The 24,613-nt window shown below is 46.6% G+C and overlaps 1 protein-coding gene across 2 annotated transcripts; it reads right to left on the reverse strand.

Annotated features, from left to right (window-relative positions):
* Window positions 1–466: 466 nt before the first annotated feature.
* On the reverse strand, window positions 467–24,091 carry LOC147415401 (coiled-coil domain-containing protein 13-like). Of its 2 annotated transcripts, XM_086467009.1 has the most exons (15): window positions 23,853–24,091; window positions 21,636–21,784; window positions 18,993–19,135; window positions 15,983–16,072; window positions 15,604–15,720; window positions 14,274–14,378; window positions 12,394–12,558; window positions 10,714–10,890; window positions 8,899–9,096; window positions 8,308–8,444; window positions 5,952–6,035; window positions 5,025–5,153; window positions 2,471–2,625; window positions 1,162–1,276; window positions 467–626 (listed from the first exon to the last, which is right to left on the reverse strand). In XM_086467009.1, exons 1-15 carry the CDS (start codon window positions 24,089–24,091, stop codon window positions 467–469), a joined length of 2,163 nt encoding a protein of 720 aa, XP_086323135.1. The 2 variants fall into 2 exon arrangements, with proteins under 2 accessions (XP_086323135.1, XP_086323136.1); XM_086467010.1 differs by lacking the exon at window positions 5,952–6,035.
* Window positions 24,092–24,613: the final 522 nt, after the last annotated feature.

A 24,613-nucleotide genomic window follows, 5' to 3' on the forward strand; every position in this document is an offset into this window, starting at 1 on the left:
GGTGTCAGCGTGCTGATAAAAACCAGCATTCAGTTTGCTCCTGGCCTGACTTTGGAAGGGAGCTGGCATAACTTTGGTTTAGCGAATGCCTTTAGGCGCTGATAAAGGCAGCAGCATATTCAATATTGAGCCCTCTCGAGGGAAATTCTGTTGAAACTACGCGGGGGGAGTCTTGCCCCCACCCCCCCCCAAAAATCACACTGCGGAATTGCAGCTTCCGAAACCTGCGGCATGTGCAGCCTGGGAGCCAGCTGCTCGCTGGCTCTTAACAGGCAAAGCTTGCTGACACACAGAACCTTCCCTCTTTCTGTGTTTCCTCTCCATTTCTCATCCTCGCCTGCGGACGCTAAAGGAATGACACGATCCGAGGCTGCAAAACTACACTGCCACTGCATTTCAAACCACGGGCACGATGCCGGAGCTCTCTGTCCCTGCTTTGCAGCCCAAAGGACTCTGAATCTCTTGCTTAACTCTTCTGCTGTTTCTGCTGCCGAATGGCCTGTAGAAAGATGTCCTTCACTTGGTCCATTGTGTCTTGAAACAGTTTAAAGTCTTCCTCTTTCTTTCTCCCAGCAGCCTCCAAAGCATCCTTCAGAGCTTCGTTCTCAGCCAGCTGGATCACAAGCCTACGAGGAAACAAAAGGGAAACTTTCATGTGAGCTGCGGAGCTTCAAAGCAAATTAGAACAGTGCTTCAGCTCTGGGGGAGAAAACAGAGAAACACATGCTCTCTGCTCGTTTTATGACAGGCATGAGAAAGAGCAGACTTAACGCTTGGTCCTTCTCTCTTTGAGACAGAGTATTAGATGACCAAGATACTTTTCAGATCTGTTTTGTTAAAGATTGTCATTTTATTTTCACTAACAAGCTTGCAATCGACGCACAAGGAAAGAAAAGGGAAAAAAAAAAAGGCGTCGTCATTGCACGTGTTTTGTGTTGCTTAATACTTGCATTAGCTTAACTCTTCTGGATATCGGTATAATTACGAGGAAATTTGTGTAAGGACGACCTAGACAAACTCAAACCAGAGGATCTGCCGTTTCTACAGAGTTTGCTAGGTTTTCTCTTCTGAGGAGCGGGTGCAGGTAGTGCCACTGCTGGAAGGACAGCCATGAATTGTAGCTATTGTAGGTAACCCAGCACGGAAAGAGGGAAACCGTACCTTGTGCTCAGCTCCTCTACCTGCGATTCCAGAGGCAACTTGGAGTGCTGGGCTGCAGAGGGCTCCTTCCTGCCACCCACAGTCAAGGGGAGCCTGGAGTGACTCGCAGACGGGCCTGTCGATTTAATCACGACATGGAGTTTTAGGAAAACATTTTCACGGGTAGCGCACTGAGTAAATATCAGGAAACGGTGAATCAGTGCTAAGGAATCTGTTAAGTTCTATGTATATCCATGAAGATACCGCAAATGTATAGGACAGGCTTTTATTTTAATCTCCTTTCAGCAAAACGCAAACACGATGAGTTTGCACTGCAGGGCTAAACGCAGGAATGTGTGTGCCTACCTGTTTAGAGCAGAAAAAAATCCAAAATATTTAAGTGGCAAAAAAAAATGGATGAGAGAAACAGTTGAAAAGGATTATTTTAATGTTTATCTTGTCGTTGTGTTGCCTCCCGAATGCCCGTGATAACGTTTGCGTGTGGCACACGCTTCTGTTTTGACCCCCAGCACAAACACTGCCCAGGGTAAGTGCAGGAAAGCACTTCAACGTGTACTTCAACCTAAGGTTCTGATTCAGGAATGCTCCCCTCATTTCAAAGGGACACGGGACCTTTTTTCAGGGTTATAGGGAAAATACGATTCGAATTTACTGCTGGGACGGGAGGAGCAAAAACCCTGGGGTCGGCCAGTGAACGCCTGCAAGGGAAGAAGGCTCAGAGGAGACAGGCAAGGACGATGGGCTCAGGAAGCTCAGAAAAGAAGGTAGAGAGTGACCACAGCCGTTGTAGAGGATGCTGAACTCCCCCAACCAACAGCAAGGGGGCCGGAGGGTGGTCTTTGCTGCAGACAAAGGGCTGATCAGTCGAGTAAATGCGAATGGGCTTCCCTAAAACGACCAACAGAGCCTTGAGCCAGCCACTGACAGGCCTTAAATTGGGATGCGTCCTTTTAATTCTGCTCTTAACCTTCAGATGAATCTCTCGGGCAGAAGTGCACAGGGAACACAGCAGTGGGCACGGCGGCAACACAGAGCAGTGTCAAGTTTGCTCTGTAGACTGTGATCTCGTGGAAGAAAACACGTTGCAAAAGTCCTGCTCCCACTTAAATCTGTGACAAAATCCTCTTCAACTAAGTGCGGCCAGGATTTCACCTCCTGGCTTGGCCCACTGGCCTGAGTCGGTCCAAATCGCGGTGTGTAAGTTCAAGCCCTTGTGGAGGTTTGACAGATAAAAGAGTCCAAATGTTGTTGCTGTCCATTAACCACGGTGGGACGGGGGACATAGGTGCAGATAAGGGCTCCACCTCACCTGCTTTGCTCCTCAGGGGGGGTTTCTGTGCGCTCCTGTTCCTCCCTGGGTCCTTTTGCAGTTTTTCAAGCTGCTGTTCCAACACGACACATCGCCGCCGCTCTTCCTGAAGCCTCTTCTCAGCTTCTAAGGCTTTGTCGCTGCCTTCCTCCACCCTGATGGGCAAAAAAAGGTGGTTCAGCTTATTTATTTCACGACTAGCAAGCATCAGTCAGTCTTGATACTCAATCCTTCAGGCTGCACAGCTCCCAACAGAGGGAAAAGGAGAATTTTCCGTGCATCCACAGGCAGAAATCCCAGCACAATTGTTCCAGATGTCATCCTCCAGATTTGCCCACCAGACTTAACTAGTGAGTACAGTGAATGGAAGTTGCCCAGGTCCCTTAACACTGGCTACTCGGGTGAACTGACCACTCAGACGAGCAGGCAAGCTGCAGATTGCTGAGGAGAGATCTTTTATTACAGGAATCATAAACTGTGGGGTTTTTTTAAACACTCCGGGAAAATTTGGAAGGAAAATAGTTTATAAAACCGCTGTCTCGTATTTAGCTGTTTTGCGTCAGTTATCTGCAAGAAAGAAAAGAAACTTGACGTTGCTTTTAATAAACGTGGCCCTTAGACACTACTGTGGAAGGGAGTGAGTGGAAAAGAAACGGATGGTTCACGCTGCAGCACAGAGCAGAGGGGCAAAGTGCCTCAATTCACCCCAAAAAAACATCTTAGAAAAGCAACTACAAAAAATTTGACATGCGCCCACAGCTGCAGTCAGTGGTGCATCTCCTGGTACCAAATGATTTAAAGGAGTTTAAAGCTAGAGAGAAACCTGAATTGACTCGCTGTGTGGTATAGTGCAGAATAAAGGAATTTCCTTCTTGACCCCCCGGGTGATAGCTGACTAATCCCTGAATCAAAAGGCTGGACCAGTCTTATTTCCCTCCTAGTTGGCATAGCTAAAAAAAAAAATATTACGACTGTGATAAAATTATATCGCTACCTTAAAAAATCTAGCTACAGGCAAGACTCTGACCTCCTGTGGCAGTAAATTACCAGACTGGTGACGTGCTATGAGAAATTGTGTTTCCCTCGGTGGTTCTGAAGTCACTAAACTTTCACTTGACCAGGTCTTCCCCCAGCATCCACAACCAGCGGAGGAAAAACGACAAGGCTAGCTGGTTTTTATTAAATCTTCTGCCAATATGAATAACAAACTAAAACGTTCCTCTGGCTCTTCCCCTTCCCCCAGCAGGGCCCAATCCTCCGAACCCTTTACGTTCTGCTCCGCAGTGACTGTGCAGCCCCGTCCTAAATCCTGGCAGCTGCTGTTCAAAACCACCACTCGTGTAACCCTTCCCAGTGCTCCTCTCTTGACTTAAGCACTACGTGCACTGCTTGAGCTTCGCTGCCCCACGCTCTGACAGGGGAAGAGGAGGAATGCACCATTTTTTTTTTTTTTACACATATTCACGTTGAAATGTGACCGGGTGCTCTATTATCCTGAGGTCCTCCAAGAGTTATTGCACGCGGTCTCACGGAATTTACTTTACCTGCAGGAGCTCTTGATAAATGTGCCGTAACTGTGGAGGTGCTGAATCATCAGTCTGCGGTACGTTTTACAAGCGACTCTGCATTTCATTGACTCCACGTTCTCCATGACCCCACGTTTGTGATGGCCCCATTTCAGCCATCACTCACACCTCCATCCTCCTCTAATTGCATAGCTCTATTACACTCACCGGACTTACAAACAGGAATAAAAGTCTCCCCGTTTGTATTTCCAGGATTTAGCCCTTAAAAGCACAGGGGATGATACCTTTACCACAGTTACCAAAAAACGTATTTTCCTGACTGCGATGAATTGTACGGCACAAAAGCCAGACAAGCAAGGAATGGTAACTAGCGTAAAATCACGCAAGCAAATAGGGCCTGTTGTATTCAAAAGTGCACAGACAAACACATACCTTCCCACAGGCTGTAACGCAGATTTGGGAATCTAATAATATACGTACTCTAACTGCGAAAAAAAGCAGTAGCTAGAAGGTATGTAGACAGAAAAGACTTTGCTTCCTGCCCTCCTAAAACTGGCTTTTAACACCATCTTAAATTGAACTGAGTAATAGAAAAGAAAAAAAAAAATCACTGCTATGCTTCAGTTAAACCAGAAGGAATTCATTTAAAAGAGGATACAGCGAAACTTAAAAGAGTGTGAATCTGGAACAGAAGTCAGATTGTAACTATAATTACAGTATTTACTACTGATGAATAATATTGCTGCCTAAATCAGACCACACACATAAACACACGAATTTTAGTTTTATCTAGGTGCAGCAAGCTTGAAGACCACACTGTTTTCTCTGTCCTTTGTTCTAAAAGAATAATAATAACAAAAATGAATCATCAACTAGGCGGGGAAATTGAGCAGAAAAAATTTAAAAGCCCCTCTTGAGGGAAAAGCTCACGCTGGCAGCGTGGGGGTGCACCGTACAGCCTCTCCCACGTCTCAAGCGCTCCGTCATCGCAGCATCCCACAAAGGATCCTGGCGGAATCAGCCTCTACCTTTTCTGCAGCACAGTGACCAGCTCCAGGAGCCTGTTCCGTTCCACTTCAGCAGCCTGGCAGAGCGCCTTGTGCTCTGTGACCTGCGTCTGCAGCACCTCCAAATCCGGGCTGTCAGCGCCAGCGAGCCTAAAAGCAGCAGAAGCGTAGAGAGTTTGTTTCCCATTTCAGCAACCAAAGAAATGAAACAAAGAGGGGATTTGAAAACCCTATCAAAATACACTCGTCTGAAGACTAAGCTAGAATGCAGAGCCAGGCTCCCTACCTCCCCCCAGCACCAATCTCTACGCTGCAATAAAGGAAAGAGAAAGATTTGGAAATAAAGCCACTGTGAGTTTCACTAGAAAGGGGTTTTCCCTCGCAAGGAGGCTTCCCCTTCCCATCACCCCTGAAACCAAACTTCCACCCCTGAGCAAGCCACGATCGCTGACTCTCCTCCCTTTGCTACTGCCCAAGTAAAACAAGCCTGTACGTGGGCTCTCCAAAAGCTAAGCCTTTAAGCGGCACGCTGTTGATTTTCTCCCACTGAAAGGCTTCAGGCAGCATCAGTACAACGGCTGTTCTTGTGCCTGATACCTGACGAAAGGAAGGGGCAGTTTTCCCACGCATCCCATTATTATGTACTTCATCACTTCTCCCATCTCTCCCTGCAGGAGTATTCAGGAATATGTCCTTTAGAGCAAAAAGCAGGAGAAAACGTGGTGACTGGGGGTAAAAAGGGAAAAATGGGATTTATGGGGAAATAAAACTAGAAATCGATTAAAAAATTAAGACAGCAAGAAGACATTAGAGCCTTTGGCAGCAGGTAGGAAAGGACGGTGAAAGAAGCTGTTCACAGCACCAAGGCAGACACGGACAAGGTTTGCCAGCAGCTCGCGGAGCGTGGCGGGAAACGTCCCGTGTTTTCGAGGAAGTTGATGCACGTACCTTCCAGGCGTGAGGTTAGTACCGGGAAGGAAAGGCTGCGTGGCGGCGGACTCGACAAGCGTATGGCCCATCTTGGACACTGTGCTGGGAGGAAGAAAGCTTTGTGAAGCCCTGAGCTCTCCAGAGGGCAGTCGTCCAAGAACTCCGGACCTTTTCCAGTGTCTGTGTTTATTGCTGCCTTGTAGGGAAAAATCTCCCAGAGCTTCCTAAGTGGGTATCACTCCGGCTCTGCATACACAATAGCTCAGCTTGCTCCCCGACTCCAAAACACTGCTGCAAAAACACCTCGTGTCTCCGTTTTAGGCAAAAACTACCGGGCAGCGTTCGAGCTCTGCGCTTCTGGGGATACTTTGCTGGCCCTCCAGACCGGCCTGGAGGAGCTCCACGGCACAGAGTAGCCCCACAGCAGCTCGTGAGCAGGAATTTCTCTCGATCCCGCTTGGCTCCAGCTGAGCACGCGGCCACACAGGCGGCCACTGCTGCTCTGCTGCCTCAGACCCTGGCAGGGAGCACCCTCATCTTGCACCTTCCCCCACTAGGATGAGGGACAAGCACAGGTTACTGTGCATGTTTTACGTGCTTTCACAACCAACAGAACCCCTGCTCTGCAGCCACGTGCGCAGCTTTTCTTTCCAAATGCCCTTTAAAAGTACCTTTATACAGTTTTCTGAACCCTTCTGCTTTGTGGAGACGCTCAGGAAGAGCTGTCAGGCTTACTGCTGCAAGAGGAGGAGTGAACTGGTAACACGAGAGTATCACCTCCACTCTGGATGAGTTTTATGCATAATGACAGGTGTGCTCGGGAGGTAAAATTCAAGTTTTCCAAACTTGAGCTCCGCTGCCTCAAGGCAAGTCCTCCACGTTTCCTTGCCTTTAGGCTGCAGCTAACAGAGGATAAAGCCTTCGTATTGTGGAAGAGGCAGAGCTGCCTTCCAGGCTAGGAGTGGTTAACCCCCAAAATCAAGTGAAGGCTGATAACGACAGGAGCGGCCCAGTCTAACAATGCAGACTTTTATTTCGACATCTCCGAGGGGCTTTAGCTCCTATTTATAGCATTTTTCATGTCATCTTTCCTGATAGGAAAAGATGATTCACTAAAGTAAAATGAAACAGAGAGTTCATCAGCATATTAAAGTTAATGGAAGGAGTGAGCCCTGCTGACCAAGTCATTAATGGCTCTTGCAGTTCTCAGACTCCCTCGTTGCCCACCTGCCAGGTCAGCTGGTTTCGTGACCGAGCGGTGTCGGCCACGTACACAAGCAGTCAGTTATGCATCGCACTTAGCGGTTTCTACAAAGCCATTACCCAACCTCGTTTTCCCACTTGCCTTCCTGCTTACCGTCAGCAGCCCTACGAAGTAAAAAAGTGGCTAAAATGCAGATTTGCTCCGTGAGAGCACAACTTCAGCAGAGTTAGAGGTGGGAGAATAAAGCAGTCAGAGGGGTATAGCAGTGGAGATGCAGGCACAAAGTCAGGATGCTCTAACTCTAACTCAAAAAGAGCGAGAAGAGCTTTTCTTAAATTTTGTAGTAAAGCTCTACATAGACTCGGGGATACATCTGACGATTTAAAAGCCAAATTCAGTGCCTAAAGTAATGTGGAATGTGAGTTAAAATTACAGAGAAGAAATCAGCTGCAATTTTACGTCGATGAAACATTCCCTCCTTCCTCAGAAGAGCAGTCTCAAATCTTTGCACCCGTGAACTCTTTAACAACAAACGCAGCATTTTAACAGGAAAGGATATAACTTACTGCAGTATTATGGTCCCTGTACCCAGCCAGAGCGAGCCAGAGTCACACCCGTGTAAACAAAAATCAGATTTAGCGCTGTATGGAGCTTAGTGTGATTCACAGGGTCCTCAGCGCGGCTTTAAAAAGGGCGTTTGTTAAGAACAAATGATGCGGCGGGTTTTCAACGTTTCTGCAAGGACATCCTAGTCAAAGTACATTGATCGATTTAAATCACGTGCCAGTGATTTAGTGCTCACCTAAAATGGCGTTGTGTGTTAATTCACCACCCTGCTCTCAGAAGTCTGCTCATTAGAAGCCCCGTTTCTCATAAGAGGGAAGAATCACAGGCACTTAAGCTAACCACATAGACATCCTCTGAGCTGCAGAAAGGGAATTAGCTGCGCTGCCATCATGCCAAATGCAGTAATGTCTGCAAGTCTGTGTATCTTTCTCTGTTCCAGGACGAAAGTCGACGAGATAACGTGATTAGAGATTCCCATATACTGTAAACAGGCTGCCACAGCTGTTGGCACACAGCACTTGTGGTTGGAGCCAACTGCCTGGGAAAACCACGCTTCTGAATAACTCCCAATCATTTTAAACATTGACATTGGGGGCTTCTTACCGAGCAGATCCAATCCTTCCAACCCGATTGCTGCCTGATGCCAGAGGCTTAAACAGAGTAAAACCTGGATCTTCCAAGGGTTCAGAAGGTGGTGGGTCAGCAGCTCCTGAACGGTCCCCTTGATGGGCAGATTCCTTCTGTTGATGTTGGAGCAGGTTATAAAACCAGTTACGCAGTTCAAAGGAAAATAGCTGCGTCCGTGCCTAATCAGCAGCTTAAGATCATTGCTACGAGCATGCCAGAAGGTTTGATTTACAGGACTTCCTCAGAAACTTTTCTTTCGTTTCTATCCATTGCAGGATGGAAACAACAAAAGTCAGTAAAAAGTTGCAATGTCATATGAAATCCTAAGGGGGCACACAGTGTTGCTCGAGAACCCGCAGCACAGCACCACCGCTACTGGTGCCAGCATGGCTGGTTTGTGTCCCTAACCCAAGTTTTACCTTGGGTTCAACGCTCTAGCTCCCATTACCGAGGGACCTGACAGACTGAAAATCTCACCATGGCCCTCTGAGGGTGTTAGATCAATGGGAATAGATCTCAAAGGATTACAACGTGCGCTCCTCCAGCTCATTTCTTCTGGCTCTCTACCTGGAGTGCGAGTTGCCCAATCTCCTCTTCCAGCTCTTTAACCTTTGCCTCTCGTTCAGCCACCATCTGTCTGAGCTGCTCTAGAAGGCAGTTTTGCTTCTGAACCTCGCTGTTCAAGTGCTGCCCTAGCATCTGCTGGGACTCCTTGTTCTTCTCATCCTGCTGGTTCAGGTGCTCCTGCATTTGCTTCTGCTGGTTCTGATAACACAGAAACAAAGAGTGAGATACTGACTTTTGTACACAACGATCATTAAGACTCTTTGGGTGTTACACCCCCCAAGACAAACACCCGTTTAGGAATGCTGGGACAAGCCACTGCCCTGCCAAGCCCCTTCCTCAGCGTAAGCACGCTGATGTCACTAGTGCTGCTCCAAGAATCTGGTCCGTTACGTTTTAAGCACGAGATCACCTTGTCTTGCTCGTGGCGTCTGTGCCTTGAGAAGACTGCACAGCACATCTACGGGCAATGCCCAGACACACGTGGCTGGGTAAGGACCGTCCATCCCCACTGTGGGTCATATCAAGACTTTAGTGACTGGATGGTGCAAGTAGAAAAGACCTGAGCAATTGAGAGATTCAGCTTTCTGGCAGGTTTGCTACTCGGTGTGGCAGAAAAGAGAGCACAAAAGGCTGGCCTTTGACAAAGAAGGTGACTTTTTCATAAATTGGATACGAGTAAAGCTTTCAATGTGCTTTTTGTGAAATTAGAACACAGATTGTGCAGTAGTGGCAGTAAAAGATGAGGGATGTATGAGACAACAGCTATGAGGCTAGGCTGCTTTATCAACGGGCTTTGGAGTTTTTCTCACACTGACAAATCTAACACTTGTTGGACAGTTTGTTCCGTCAAGCCAACCAACTGCAAGCAAGGTGCTTCTTTGATGTAAGGGATAAAAGAAGTTAACCCTTCCTTCCCAAGGAAACTCACATCTTTCTGTAACGATTTTAGTGAGAATGCTCAGGCTGTGCAAAAGTGACCACAGTTATTTGGCTCCCCTGCAATCTGCCTAATCTGCTGGTCCGTACCCGTATTCCCCACGGCTGCCTGGTGGGCAGAAAGGCAAATGCCAGCTTAGTCATAAGCATGTCTTCGCTAAAACCGAGGTACAGAAGCAAGGAAATGTGATTTGAAACTTGGGAGGGGCTGGATCAGGAAACACAGAACTAACCCTACTAGAAAGAGGCATGTTTTCCACTAATGGTTTTTTATTATTGTAATTGGGGAAGACTATTTAGAATCATGGCAGGACGAAAGGATGCCGCAAGACCATGAGAGCAGCCATTTATTTCAGCATAACTGCACCTCGAGTCTCTGCTAAAACTCTTGGTTTCGAAGAGGCCAAATCCCCTCAGCTACTGCGAATGGGTGGGCGCGTGGTTTAGTGCACGGGGTTCAGCTCGTGCGTTTTGGGCTGCGTCCCGCACCAAATGAGAGGGCAAGACGGCAGGCATTCTAAGGAAAAAAAATCTCTCCCAATGAGCTGAAAGCAGGACAAAGTCCAGCTTCCTGAGTCAGGAATGAAGCCCTTCCTACTAGACAATCCTACTTCAATGCTGCTGCAAAACGTTTCCTCCGATACTTGCAGCTTAGAGCCACTTTGCTGCAACTGTGTCACGCCTGGTGCCGTCTCGCAGCCTTTACACAACCCGATGCAAAAGGGCTTTGGCTGACTAGGCAACCTCCGCTTGTCACAGTTTGATTCATCAGGCCCCTGTACACCTGAAGGTTGTCTGTGTCACCGTGTCATTAAACAACACCATGTTTCATCACCGATCTGCAGGGGCTGGGACCAACAGGAATAGCCAAGACTGTACCAGTAAGGCGTCTATGAGCTCATCGTCGTGTTTTCCTTTCTCCAGCAAGGTGACGATCTGTTCCTTCAGCGTCTTCACCTCGCTGCACAGCACTTTGTTCCTGGCTTTCGATGCCTCAAGTTTTCTTTTCACTTCCTCGTGACTTTTTTGGAGAGCATCGCGTTCCCCGCTGAGTTTCTGCAGTGATGCAAACACACCAAGGGAAATGACAGCGACAGCCTATCACCCAGCCCCAGGTGCTCTGGTGAGCTAAAGGAATCACCCAGCACCTGGGAGAACCTAAAAAAAAAATAGAACTGGCATACCCCATCATCCCGAAGCAAGTAGAAATTACAAGTGCTACTACTCGCTGCCTGCTTGCCAGCATCAAAAAAAGGTCTGTCTGCTCAGGAATACGAGTGGACTAGGTTGCTTCAGTAAATGCCAGGAAGCAAATAATAATTTTGTGTTAAAATCTCATTCTGTAGGCTCCTGCTTTTTCATTTGCCTCATCATTCTCCACGGGGAAGCTCTCTTCCAGCCAGATACAGGGGGGGGATGCCACACTGTCTCCCAGAAGCTGCCCTTGGCATATGCTGCCCCTTGTGCCATGCCTTCACCCAGATGAAGCCGGCCAGGGAGCACGCTAGAAGTGAAGTAGTAACGGAGAAGTGCGAGGGAAGTTACTGTGAACGAAGCCTGAAACACAAAGGCACAAGTGGAACCATGCAGGCTACAGCTATTGAGGAAAGCCTTCCCTGTGCTGCGTGCCTGTAGCCACAAATCTTCTCTTTCCTTCTCATGGCCAAGAGGGAAAGGTGGGCATCAGCCCATTGCTCATTTTGTTGCCCAGTTAAACTGTGGTGAGAAAAGCAGGAGCTAATCAAGCTCCGGGATGGTGCCAGGCAGCCTCTACAGAAGCGACTACAGTGAAGAAGCACAGGGAGATGCGCTTTGCTAACCTGGGTAGGTGCAGCTGACCCCAGCTACCCAGGTTTCTTGTGGACACAGGGCTACACATCCTTTCCACCTGGGGTTTACCACGTGTGCCACTAGCTATAGCCTCCCTCAACCCCTCAACAACGGTTGCCTGTTTATTTTTGTGGCAATTCCATGTGACAGACAAACGGTGGGACCCATTTTCGGAATGCCTCTTAGAGGGCGTCTGGCGTCGCTCTCAATGTTATCCTCTTCAAATGTAGAAGGCCACAGCCACCCAGATACGTGCGGTGTGAGGGGGACGTTTGTACTTAACACCACATGAAGAACGGCCAAAGGGTGAGAGGGATGCTACAGCCTTCGGATGCAGCTGTAGCAGGGATTTTCTCTGCGTCCACCTTCAGTACAAAGCCAGTACCAGCTGCATTGCAACCCAGGGCCTCCCTCCCTCTTTCCAACATCACCCATCAGGCACAGTTGTCAGATGGCCACATTTCAGGCCAGGCAGACGTATCTGACACACCAATCATGAAGCAGAGGGGAAGACCAAACCTTGTACTGCAGAGGCAGGCCTGGCCACGTAAGAGTGCGGTACCGAAAACACACGGGGAAGCCCTTTGCTCAGTCTGTGAACTACGGCAGGACTTCCTCCAGCAGATCAAATGGGTTCCTGACATTGTCTCCTGGTAGGGTGTAACATACACCCTGAAGGTCAGGCAAGTTATTACACACTATATACCCACACAGCTCAAGGGTTTTTACCTCCAAGGTTTCTTTCTTTTCTTTTTCCAAGCTGCGAATCTTCAGCAAGTTCTTCTTTTGGGCTGACAACTTTCTCGGATCAGTAAGTGCCAGCAATTCCTCATCAATCTCACTCAGTGATGTTCTGGTCTTGTTTTGACCCAACTGATTCTCCAGCTCTCGAACCTAGGGGACAATAATGACGACTCATCCAGAGGCTTTACCAGGGGTACAGTGGTCCAGCATCAAAGAGGACATCACCAAAAGGAGCTCAGAGTGTAGCATCATATTACTTCTTGACCTTATTGTGGTTAACTAACATAAAGCAGTGTCTGCTCTTTCAAATTTAAATTTGTTAGCTGCTAACAAACATGCAGATGTCTACAGCATCTGTGCAGGGAGGAGATGTGACACCAGACCTACAGGAGAGTCAGGACATGTGGGAGATCTGTGCCTTACTGGAGCCACGTGTGGAGGCCAGGCAGACACTCCAAAGCATCCTGAATGCCACTAAACACGTGTGGGCAACAGAATAATACCTTAGATCGCCTCTAAAAGGGCAGACACCCACTCACCCCTATACACTTAAGCACCTTGGTCTGTAGCAGAATCACCATCCAGGATGTCCACAATTCAAGGCACAGTTCATCAGCCTCAACACAGGTACCTAGCACTGGTCTAGATGTCTTGGGATACTGGAGACCCATATGATGCAGGATTTACAAGTCTCTGGAGAGATGACCAGAGGTCAGAGGGACACCCTATGGCATCTGGGCTGGCATTAGACACTTAGGTGCAGCCAAGTGAACTCAGCCCCTGCATCCCAGCTCTTCACCACAGACTTCTTCGAGAGTCAGTAGAGGGAAACGGGCACTGCTACAGCACAGTTCCTCTGCCCTGTTCTGGAGGTGCCTCCCAAGAGGGGATGCACCTTTTGACTCAGTGACTGTATTGACAAGATCCCCACTGACTACACAAGGGGCCTGAGGAGGCTGGCTCAGAGAGAAACTTCTGCAGTACCGTAGAGTACAGTACGTGCAGTCTTCAGATGAATCCCAGCCAGGGGGTCTCATGGAAGGAAGATGTAATTGGCTCAAGGGAAAATTCAGTCAATCAGTGCAAAAATCAAAAGTTTGTTGGCATATAATTAAACAGCGGAAAAATGGAAAAATACGTATCAAATTGCCTGAGAGAAGTTTGATTTAAGATGGAGACAGAACTGCCTCCCTGTCTCCAGCCGACATTTCGGCTAGACTGTGCCCTTCAGGAGATTAAGAGTTAAAGATTTTACTCAAGTTCCTGGGGGAACAACTTGAAAAACTTATCTGGCCTCAATTCTTCCCATCTGACTTTAGGCACTGAACAAAGGTGTCCAAGTCAGAGCACAGACACTGGCAGGGCTCCTTCAACACTCAGTGGAGAGAGGCACCTTCAAACCATCCTGGGGTTTTAACTAGGCTGCCACAGCTCTCCAAGGTCCCTGAACTCTCTCCTTCAACAAAGATGTGAAAGATTCCCAGCTTAAACACTGAAACTTGCATGTTTGCAATAGACTAATTAAAATAGTTTGCAGGAACTCCGAAAGACACATCAACACATATTTAAAATTTAACACCCCACCTCCCCACACATATGTGCACACACACACATAAACATACCAAAAAACTATATAAAAGTTACCATAAAGTGTTTTATTCTAACAGTTGCTTCCTTCAACAGAGAAAAGGCTGGCCATCTATTTGCAGTAAGCACTGCAAAGTACTGGGATATGCCTTATAAGCAGGTACAGATGTTAGGAATTAGGTAAAGAAGAACTAAGAGTATCTTTAACTCAAACTGAGGGAACACCTCGACGTAGAAAGAGCATCCCAGACCCAGCACCACGCAGGGTCTTAACTCACCTTGCTTTGGAGAACAAGAATTTGCTGGGCTCGTCCACGCCAGCTGCCAGAATTGGTCAAGAGACTTTGAATATTCACATCGTCACCAACTTCGTTTGCTAAAAGCTACGAAAAAGGGATGAACACCAACAATAAGGCTAGGCTCAAATACACGGGTTGGGGAGAGGGGAGGGAAAGCTACTCTTCCCAGCGGCAAACACAAAACACTGTATCTATAAGCAGGGGCCATTCTTTATCGCCTGTATCTGACCCCCTGTACCCCACGTGATGGAAGCTCTTTCAGATCGTTGCCACGGTACAGGGTGTTGATGCTTAGGAGGGGTTGGGCTAACGTGAATTATTTCACTTTGTGAGGTGGGTCATTCGGTATTTCGACGTTTGAGTAATATCCTTTGAGTTTTGAAAAACGTGAATCGGTGGTTTGCTGCCTGCCGACGGGGAGGGTCAAATCGTACCATCCAGCTGGGCGTCAAACTGCGCTAGTGTTGTAAAAACGAGGATTTCAAGTTCGTCACTGAGGTTGACTAAGCGTTACTAACAGTTTTCCATATTATTTTTGATATCATGAACACTTAACCAGAACGAAACAGGAACAGAGTAGAGGTATTTTCTTAATACACACCCTTGCCACCAGGAATTGAGCCAATCTCTCTTGCACAGTTCTGACACAGCCACATTAACGAGAGCTAAAGTTAGTATGAAGAGCATTTAAATTATTTATAAAAAGGTCAGCAGAGTTCTATTTTTAGGACCATATCCTCTACTCTGATCTGCATTGCAGGTCTCTTCTGCAAAGTAATGAAACCCAAGGAAACAGAGCACATAGTAACACGTTAAAATCCATCACAAATCAAAGAGGAAAAGGTTACGCCGGATGTCACTCCAACAAACTGTTGTTTAAACATGTGCTGTAGTTCAAGTGTGGCCTTTAATCCCGTTGACTTCCACGGGACCGAAGCCTACGCTGAAAGTCAATACACAATCAAACGTTTCGGAAAGGAGGAATGGGCCTGAACGTATGCTGCAAGTCAGTCACAAACCTATTTGGCTGAACTGGGACTTATAAACCTTCAAGAATCTGAGCCCATCGTGGCAAAAGAAATACTGGACGCAGGCATCCAGCTATGGTGGCAGAGCATGAAGGCTGTGTGTCCACGTGCACGCCTTCCCAACGCAACCACTACACCCCTGGATTTTCTTACCTCCTTACACTTCACTGAAATACTTCATGGAGGTTAATCAAAGCTCAACAGAAAAGCAGCTTCCTGATTTCCCAAGAATATACCTCTCGCACGGGATCCCAGCCACAGACTCTGTCCTGCAACAGTACCTTTTGGGTCATCTTCAGCTCCTGCTTTGCAGACTGGAGTTGGTTACGATACTCCATCACTTTGAAGTTGGCTGTGGTTAATTTTTCTTGCAATGCTTTCACCTCTGGACTTTCAGCCTTTGAAGAGAAGAATGTACTTGGGGAGAACGGAATCCTCAGGGAAAAACTGAAGTGATTAAGATCCACAGACCCATCAGGATCGCAGAATCTTTTTTCCCCAGACCCATGCAAATGCCTTTCCTCGTTTTTGGGGTCACAGAGAAGGTACAAACAGAGCAAATTGGTTATAAAACTAGTGACACGGGTACATCCTTGTCATGAGGAAAGGACTGTGCAATGGGAGAGAACTAAATTTTCCCTTTTCAATTACAATTCGTACCAAGTTTCCTTCTATCATCTGCAGAATTGATTGCTTGATTCCTGCATCACCACCACCAAGAGAATGTATTTTTTCTATGGCTGTCTGTAGCTGGAAAAAAAAAAAACAACAACATTGTTATTATAGAATGAACACAGTGAAGAGCACATCTCCATGGAATAGTAATTAGTAAAAAAGTACAACAGCGGTTTTGATGATCCTGGATGTTTACTTACTCTAGAAAAAAAAAAAAAAAGTACTTCATTTTCCCCTTGATTTTTTAAACACAATCAGTAGGAAAGCATATACTTTTTTTCCTGAAACGCTTCCCAAAGAAGCACATGTTATTTTACTGTGGTATAACTTCAGTGAAAACGTCTCTGGATCCGCTGAGATGGGATCTGTTATCAAGTGTGGAGACTTCTGGGGGATTTTATCACCATAGGTTCATAAAGTAAGTGTTTATATACCTAAATGCAAATCCAGTACCGTACAGATCAGGATGCTGTCTCTAGATTCTGGATGCCAGTTTACCCATTTTGAAAGAAAATCACAGGATATTTCATAAAAAGCACATAGTTCTACTCACCAGAGGAATGTAAAAGGAGAAACGACTACCTAAAGCCCTATAGCTGAGATTCAGTAACGATGCTAAAGCTATTTTCTTTAGCTGGTGGCTCTCAAGTAGCATTTCTCAAGCCGTGAAGGGTATCTCTCCTGTTGGTTGCCACAGCAAAGGCAGGCAGTCATATAGTCCCTCCTGGTCTGAATCATGCCCAATGTTGAGGTTGCAAAGACTTCTTACTGGAGGGGAGGGCAGGGAATTTGGAGCTGGAAAGGCCAGGAAGTGTTGCTTTAAAGGGCTGAGACTTCATTCTTTGAGGTGGGCGGGAAATCTTGACTATTTGCCCCAATTAAAGAAGGCTGTAAGGAGCAGCTTCTTCATTAAAGTGATACCAGGGGAAACCCGGCGTGCGTGTAACTCGGAGCCAGCTGCAACTTCACCCCTTCTTTGCAAGTCAGTCAATGGTTGGGCCACCCTTTCTATCCAGCTCATCAAGTCTTTCAGTCAATGGACTGAGAACGAGACATTTCAGCTAGTGGTGGCAGCTGCTAGGTCAAATCCTAAGGAAGCTTTCTGCAAACATCCATTTGCAGCCTTTGTTTACATCTACCACCCTTTGCCAAGCGATTGCTCAACGGCCACACCTTCCATTTTGTTTGTGGGAATGTAGTCATGTTAAAACACTTACGATTTACATATTTTTCGGTCCTCATACGAGCAAAGAGCTAACAATTATGTAAAAGGACAGTGTTTTCCACTGGGGAAAGCGCATCTTGTGAGGCATTTGGAAGGTACCATCACCACAATTCATTTTGCAGAGCTTAAGGCATCAAGAAGTAGGCAGAGGGGATGAGATTCGACTCACAAATTAACACGGTCCTTGCTCTCGGCGTGGGTGTCTCTATAAAGAATGGAGTCTCGTCAATACGACCAGGGAAGTCTAATCTTCAGCTCACTCTACAGCAGACACCTACACTCCATCGAGTGGAGGGACTGACTGCACACTCGGTCTTGTTGCCCACCCACAGCTGTCTAGTCCCCTCGGAGGCATCCGAGGGTACCCCGGAGGCCTTCGGCTGCTCGCCAGCACTGCCTGTCCTGTCACGTCTAACAGCCCTGCAGGGATGTCTGAGAGGTCAAGTGACATCACAGACTGGACTTCTACGCTCCTGTGTGGGCAACTGAATTGCACTTTAGCTGTCTTGGCTCTTCCTACAACCAATGGAAAAAGACGAGTGTGTCTAGACAGTGATCTTCTCTCTCATCCCTCAACATTTTTCATGGATACCTCCCACTGTCCACATCGCTTTCTTTTTACCCATCTTTTACATCTTCATATAGTTCTACTGAACAAGTAGAACCCACAAACTCAGCCAGTGACCACTAGTTTAGAGAAGAGCCACCCCAAATGAGGTTAGGAGAAAATACAGCCCATTGACCAGGTTTCAGCGGGTTCACGTTGCGGTTCATCTTTACCTCAGACGAGACAGGTTGCTGTGTTTGGGTTTGATTCTGATGGCGCTGGTGTCTAAGAACAGATTAGCTCATATCTAAAGTGTCCATCACTGCTCTGACCAGCAATTATTGCTTCTTGAAAATTTCTGTTTGCGTTGAGTTTGATTTCCTTTCCGGAAATGTCTGTGGTCCCTTCTTTTGGGTCAAGATCTGATGATATTTTAAGTTTGTGTTTGAATAACGGCCATTACAATGCTATAGTAGGGGATTATAACCAAGTGGATTTTACTTGAAATTATTCACGGCTTGCTCCCCTACTTGTGTGATTTTGTAGGTCCCCAGCTACACGGGATGTTTCTTAGCCAGCCTGCCAACTGTTTGACAAGACCCCTCTGACCAAAACGCTCTGGATTTCTGCAGGAGTCCTCAAAAATTTAATCTACCATTTCTTGATCTTTCAGGTAACTAGAGCACAATTCAGATAGAGGCACAATTCCTGATCAGAAGTGATTATGAAAGATGCAGTCAAAATGCATCTGTCAGCATGACAAATGTTATTGATCCATTGACATGCTGTCTCTGTTCTGGAAGTACTTATGCCAGAAAACAGCTTTCATTATGTGGATTAATAAAGTTTCGAAGAATAGAGTACCAATTCATGACTGGTATTAACAAAGTGGGAATGTAAGACATAATAATATGAAATTTGTACCTTCTCTCAAAAAAAAACCACCAGAAAAATATCATTGCCATACTGTTAGAAAAGCCCTTGTGCTTCAAATCCAAGTGAACACCCTTTCCCAGCTGCTCCTTTCTGCAAAGGTGAAAACAGCTGAGGGCACACATCCCTCCTATCATGGACAGACATTACCAGAACTCAAAGCAAACACAGATTTAAGAGCAAATTCAAAATGGGAACATGAATCAAATCCAGTTTCTACAGCTCCTCTATCCCAAAGGCTGGATTTCTCTGGTTTAGCATGCAAAAGAGAACAAGAAAAAATGCCTCACTTCTCTCTCCAGCTCTTTGACTTTGTTATTCAGTTGCTTCACTTTGGCTTTTTCACTCTCAGCCTCGGCAGTTATCTCACGATTCTTTTTGGCCAATTCAACTATTTTAGTAGCTGCGACATCTCCAGCTAAACCAGCCGCCCCTGAAAAGTATACATAAAAGCAAAGGACATGTCTTAGAGGCAAGATTCAGCACAGATGACGCTTTTCTTCTCTGTCCAGTGCACAATGTTCTTTTATTGTCTAATCCATTTCTCTCAGAGCTGTGCCCGGCACTTAAATGAACAAGTGAGGGAAAAGAGGCGTCAGCGGCTCCAGCTGGATCGCCTGCTCCTTTCAGCCAGCATCACACTGTGGCTAGCAAAGCCACGTTTCACACTTCAGCAACAGCCACACATCAAAAGGCCACAACAGCGGTGGTAGCAACATTACCACAGAGAAAGGGTAGAGGTGTTTTTCTGCTCGCCGCTGTGAAGGACAGTTACGAACAGGTTTTTGAGGCATATTACAGAAAAAGACAACGCTCTGTTTCGCACTGGTTGTTTACTACTGGAGGAGCTGCTGAAACAGAGGTGCGAACTTTTCTAGACATCTGTCCTAAAAGGTCAGGCACACTGTGACAGTTGGGCCCTGGATAAGGTCCAGGAAATGTCATTGTGCCTATTTATATGTCCCTTGAGATTATACATGGAGCCTTTACTGTATTACACGTTTAATTGCTCTTTTAAACTGGTACTTCATTCACCTCCTCAGCAGAGAGGGTTTGGTTAGTGTCACGGATAAAGCAATCCCCAGGACTGGCTCGTGTGTCACTCGTGTTCTTGTGAACATCACAAAGGTCAAGAAAAGTTCTTGCACAAGTGCAAAACTAATATGATTGTACACCATGTCCATGGAAACCTCTAGCTCAGCAACGAGCACGACCCTGCAACAACAAATCCTTGGTGGGATAAATGAAGATGGAACTGGGCTCTCGTCATTCTTCTTAACTCTTCCATCCTCCTTCAGCGCTCTGAAGTAATGACTTTTCTACTGACATCCATGAAGATTATATTGAAGAACCAGGGTGAGATGCAAGGATGACAGATTACTCTGAAGTGAATTCTGAGTCCCACAAAACCCCTACAGACATTAAAGGGGCAATGCAGAATATAGCTGAGAACAGAATATGACTCTATATCACTATTTAAAACCCTGTGGAGAGCATAAATTTATTATTTTTAAAAGCATTTCCACTGTTCTCACTCCTTTATGTGATTTGTGTTTCTCTTCTCATCTAAAAGCTACTTTCTCCTTAGTTTTCATGACAAATAATGCCTGCTAAGGATCACAGTAAGTACTAAACTCACCAAAAGCCAGGCTGTTGCTTCCACGTGATGGTCTTCGAACACACTGTACACATTTAACCAAAGCTTTTAATTCCCAAACAATGTGGGCGAATCTCTTGCCACGATGTAGACAGGGAAGACAGAGGCATGAGGCAAACTGCTGCAAGCTGGCATACGAGTCAGCCAGAGAAGCTGCAACAGCACCCCTGGCTCCAGACCTGACCCAGTCATAGCTCATCGTGTCTCCTACATACAGCTCGAGAGAGATTCTACGAATTAAGGCGTAATTTAAGTGTTACTTATTTCTGCTTATTGCTGGTTTCTCCCTTCTCTATTAGCCCGGTCACCACCGCTGCCCTGAACAACAGTGGCACCCAGTGGAGGAGGTGCAACCTGCACAGTTCAGCTTCCCGAGGACACCCAAGCCACTTTAGAAGCTGGACTTTGCATTCCCCCAGCACCCTGCTCAGACAAACGAAAGGAGCCTCCACAAGGAATTTAACACCACGTAGCACAGAAAGCTGCAACACTGTTCTTGGACATTAACAGAGAGTTTTCCAAGCCACGATTTCTACGAATCATCGGGTTTTGTGCCGATAATAGCAAGCTTGCAGAAGATCTGTAAGGAACAGAGGGCACTGCGCCCCCCAGAAGAGCGTTCTACTTCTTTTCAGGGACACATAATTATCAATAACACCTTAGGTCTGACCTGCCTGACTACCAGAAGTCATTTGGTCCTTTCCACAGCTCCCTGAGATGGGGAATAGCAGTATTCAGATTTTGCAGCTCATGGCACTGAAGGGGAGAGCAAGTGTACGTGCCATTCCATGCGTGAGTGCTGACCTGTCAAACCACCGTGAGGAACCTCCCTCTGCAAATAAAGCAATGAGACTCCTTACACGGGAGAGACAGGGATGTTCAGCAAACTCTGCAAATGCAAACCAGTGTCAGACCCTTGCAAGTTGAGGGAGCAACTCTGAGCGTTGACTAAATCTATACACCGGTGACCAAGTATTTTCAAAGTTCGGAGGCAAGTGGTTTCAGTGCTATTGCAAATTCCTGCAGGCTCAACAGAGCTCTCGGTTGAGAGCTGAATTTTGATTCTTCCTGGCAAAAGCTTGCTACAGGAGTGGAAAGGGAGGCAACCAAAATATGACCAAAATACTCCTTTTTAACAGAAAGCAGGTGAAGAGATGTCACATGAATATTTCACTGCCCGGAGCTCACAATGACTCTGTCATCCTACCTCTATTGTCACCACCATCAAGCAAACACTGGTACTAACACAGCGAGAATACAAAGTTACCGTGCTTACCTGACAAAGCTAATCTGTCCTCCGGGATTTTTTTCTGGAGTTGCTTTATTTCAAAGTCTTTCTCTGTCAGCAGTTTGTATAGTCTGCAGTTCTCATCTTGGACCTCTCGAAGCTGATTCTGGAGCTGCTCGTTCTCAAGCTCAAGCAACCTGGGAAAAAAATAAGCCATAATGGCAAATGTCACTGTAATGTGCTTCAGATTCCAGGAGTAAAATAATTAAATGACTGTATGCTGGATGAGCTGAGTTTATCAGGAGTGAGTTTACTGAATTAAGCAGAATATCCTAAACCTCAGATCAGAACATCAGATGATCTGATCTATCCCTATAACTTATTTCTTCTTAAAAAATTCTGCACTTCCTTGTGTTGTCTGGGGCAAAACATCACAGAACAGGTACCTTTTCAGTGCTCTTGAGGTTACTGAATAGTCTTGTCTCACTCAGTCTTATGTATCTGGTTCCTCAGAGGAAATCAGAAGGGTTCACCATCCAGCATCCACGGCATCCAGGCTTTCCTTTCTGTACTTACCAAAGCTAACAGAAGCCAACAGCGCATCAGCTACAAAAGCTGCTGCTGAGGTTCTTGAAAAAGGAATGCTTCATAGCAACTCACAAAAGACCAATTTCCTCTGCCCCTATCTGATTTTCTTGGAACCCCACCAGGATGGACTGGCATCAGTTTGTATTTTTGGAATTCATTTAGAAACCAAGGCTATCAAAAAGCGCTCTGAACAGGAGGAAATAGCCTCTTGCTTCTCCTGTTCTTCGGTACATTGAGTAACATTCATGAGTTTCATCTCTCTGAGACATCCAGAGAATTAATAACTCCAATCTCTTTGCTGTCCTTACATGCTGGTACTGCAAAGGTAAAACCAAGAAGCTAAGGCCTCAGGGGCTCAACTCAATTGTGGGCACGCAGGCATCTATTTGAGATGCCCCAGGATTAGCTGAGCTCCCTACGTGAGGCCAGCAGCCACCACGCAGGGCTCTTGGGAAAACCTCTGGAGCCCAGGCAGAGAATCGAGAGCATCTCAGAGAGCGCTCGCCACCCCTGTGCGGACATCTGAGCCAACCCCAAGAATTACTACCATCCTCCAACTTCAACCTGTCAGCCAGATTCCTCCAGACAGCAGCACTTCAGGATAGAAATGAACCTGTCTCCATCCCCCAGAGAGGGGGGATGTGCTAAGCGAAGTCATACTGACACAAATAGGTTTGGGGTAGAGATCCTGCTGGCTCAAGCCAGCAGCTCCCGTTCTGCCTGCCTCTGAGCTTCCTCTTTTCTCCCCTCTGACTTTCCAGGCAAGGTCCCACTCCATACACAGGGGTGCCTCTCTGTGAGCAGCAAGCCAAAATGCACACAAAAGGCCAAGGAGGTCTAGTCAATACAACCAGCGTCGCCTACAGACCAGCTGCCACTGTGGGGTGATGCAAACCGCTCTCAAACTGCCACGGAGTGAGCTGATGAGGGGACTCAGTTCAGTTACAGGTGCCATTTGGGCTGCCCACCCATCCCCCACCTGCTGAAGGGTGCAGACCTCCTGTGTCCTGGAAGTTCCCGATACCCTACAGCATCTCAGACACAATTAGACACCTAAGCCAGGCAGATGATTTGACCTCTAGATTCTTATTATCTACAGTGTGACTCTGAATGCCTACATTTTGGTGATTTAATCTGGAATAGTGTCCCACTCCTTTGGCCTACAGAGTGATTGCTCCAAACTACAACAGGAGTAAGTTACTTGGATGTTCACAGAGACTTGGATAAAGCTCAGTTGTTACAGTATAGACCCGTGGCTGTAGACATATCCACAGCCAGACAAGTCAGCTACCTTTGGCTTGCACCCATTGGTTGCTTTGCCCTTACCTGCCTCTGGAAATTTCTCATGTAGGGCACTAGTTTGTTTTCAAGGATAGGCAGGAATGAACCAACAGTTCCGAGGATGTCAGTGATCCTGAGTGACTGGATTTTGTCAGAGGGCAGCCAGCTGCCCCTAGCCTGTCACGCTTAATCCCGCTGTCCTTCTGCTCTCTGTTTGTGAAACACTGATAATACAGTGCACACCACAACGTTCTGAGGATAAACATGTTAGGGACAGCGAGAGTCTCCTCAGGATAATGAAAGCCCAACATGTGAAGACATGACACAGGTTGTGTAAGAGCATATGAAAATAGAATTCTGTGAGTTCCTGAAGGAACGGTGCTGCTATGCCTTTACCTTTTGCTGTCATCTTCATTTACAGGCTGTCCTGTTTCAAACCGGTTTAGATCACTCGAGATTCCGAAAGTCTCCTCTGCGTTGCCATTGTCACCCTTCTGACTGTCCTGCTTTTCCTTCTGACTGTCCTGCTTTTCCTTCTTCCTCTCCATTACATTTTGCAGCCGCCTTTGCTGCTGTTCTTGATAAGCCTTAAACTGCCTTTTAAAATGTTCATCCGCTTTTATGTCTGACTCCATTGTTTACTAAAAGCATAACAAGAAGAAAATAAAAGAGACAGAGATCAACATCGCTTTGAAAAACGTCCTCTTCCAGCAGCTGCTTCGCCGTTTTTCTTCACTGACCTCTGTGTGATCTCCCTGCCACCGCCTCCTCTCAGCCACTGGGCTCTTCAGTCCCACTGCCTTGCTTCAAGGGCCTCTTCCCATAAATGGCTTTCAAATCGTCTTCAAAAAGGTTTTCGGGTCTTTTTCACTCTATCATTCAAAAAAGCAACGTTTTAAAATGTTTTTAAACAGATTCTGTTGAAATAAACATTTTTACAGAAAAGCAAGTTGGGGTCAAATCCATGCCAGCGTGGCAACCCCATTATACTGACGAAAGGGAACGCAGACTGCTTGCAACCATCCAGCCTTCCTTCCCACGTTTCAAGGAAGGTGGAGATCCCCCCGTTTTTGGGTTAATGTGGGAAGAAAGATCTCTGTTAAACCTAATTTTGGGGCACTAGTTGGCAAGAGCGTGGCTTACATCTTTCCCCCGAT

Source organism: Leptosomus discolor, chromosome 6, assembly GCF_034619465.1.
Source record: "Leptosomus discolor isolate bLepDis1 chromosome 6, bLepDis1.hap2, whole genome shotgun sequence".
NCBI classification, from domain to species: Eukaryota; Metazoa; Chordata; class Aves; order Leptosomiformes; family Leptosomidae; genus Leptosomus; species Leptosomus discolor.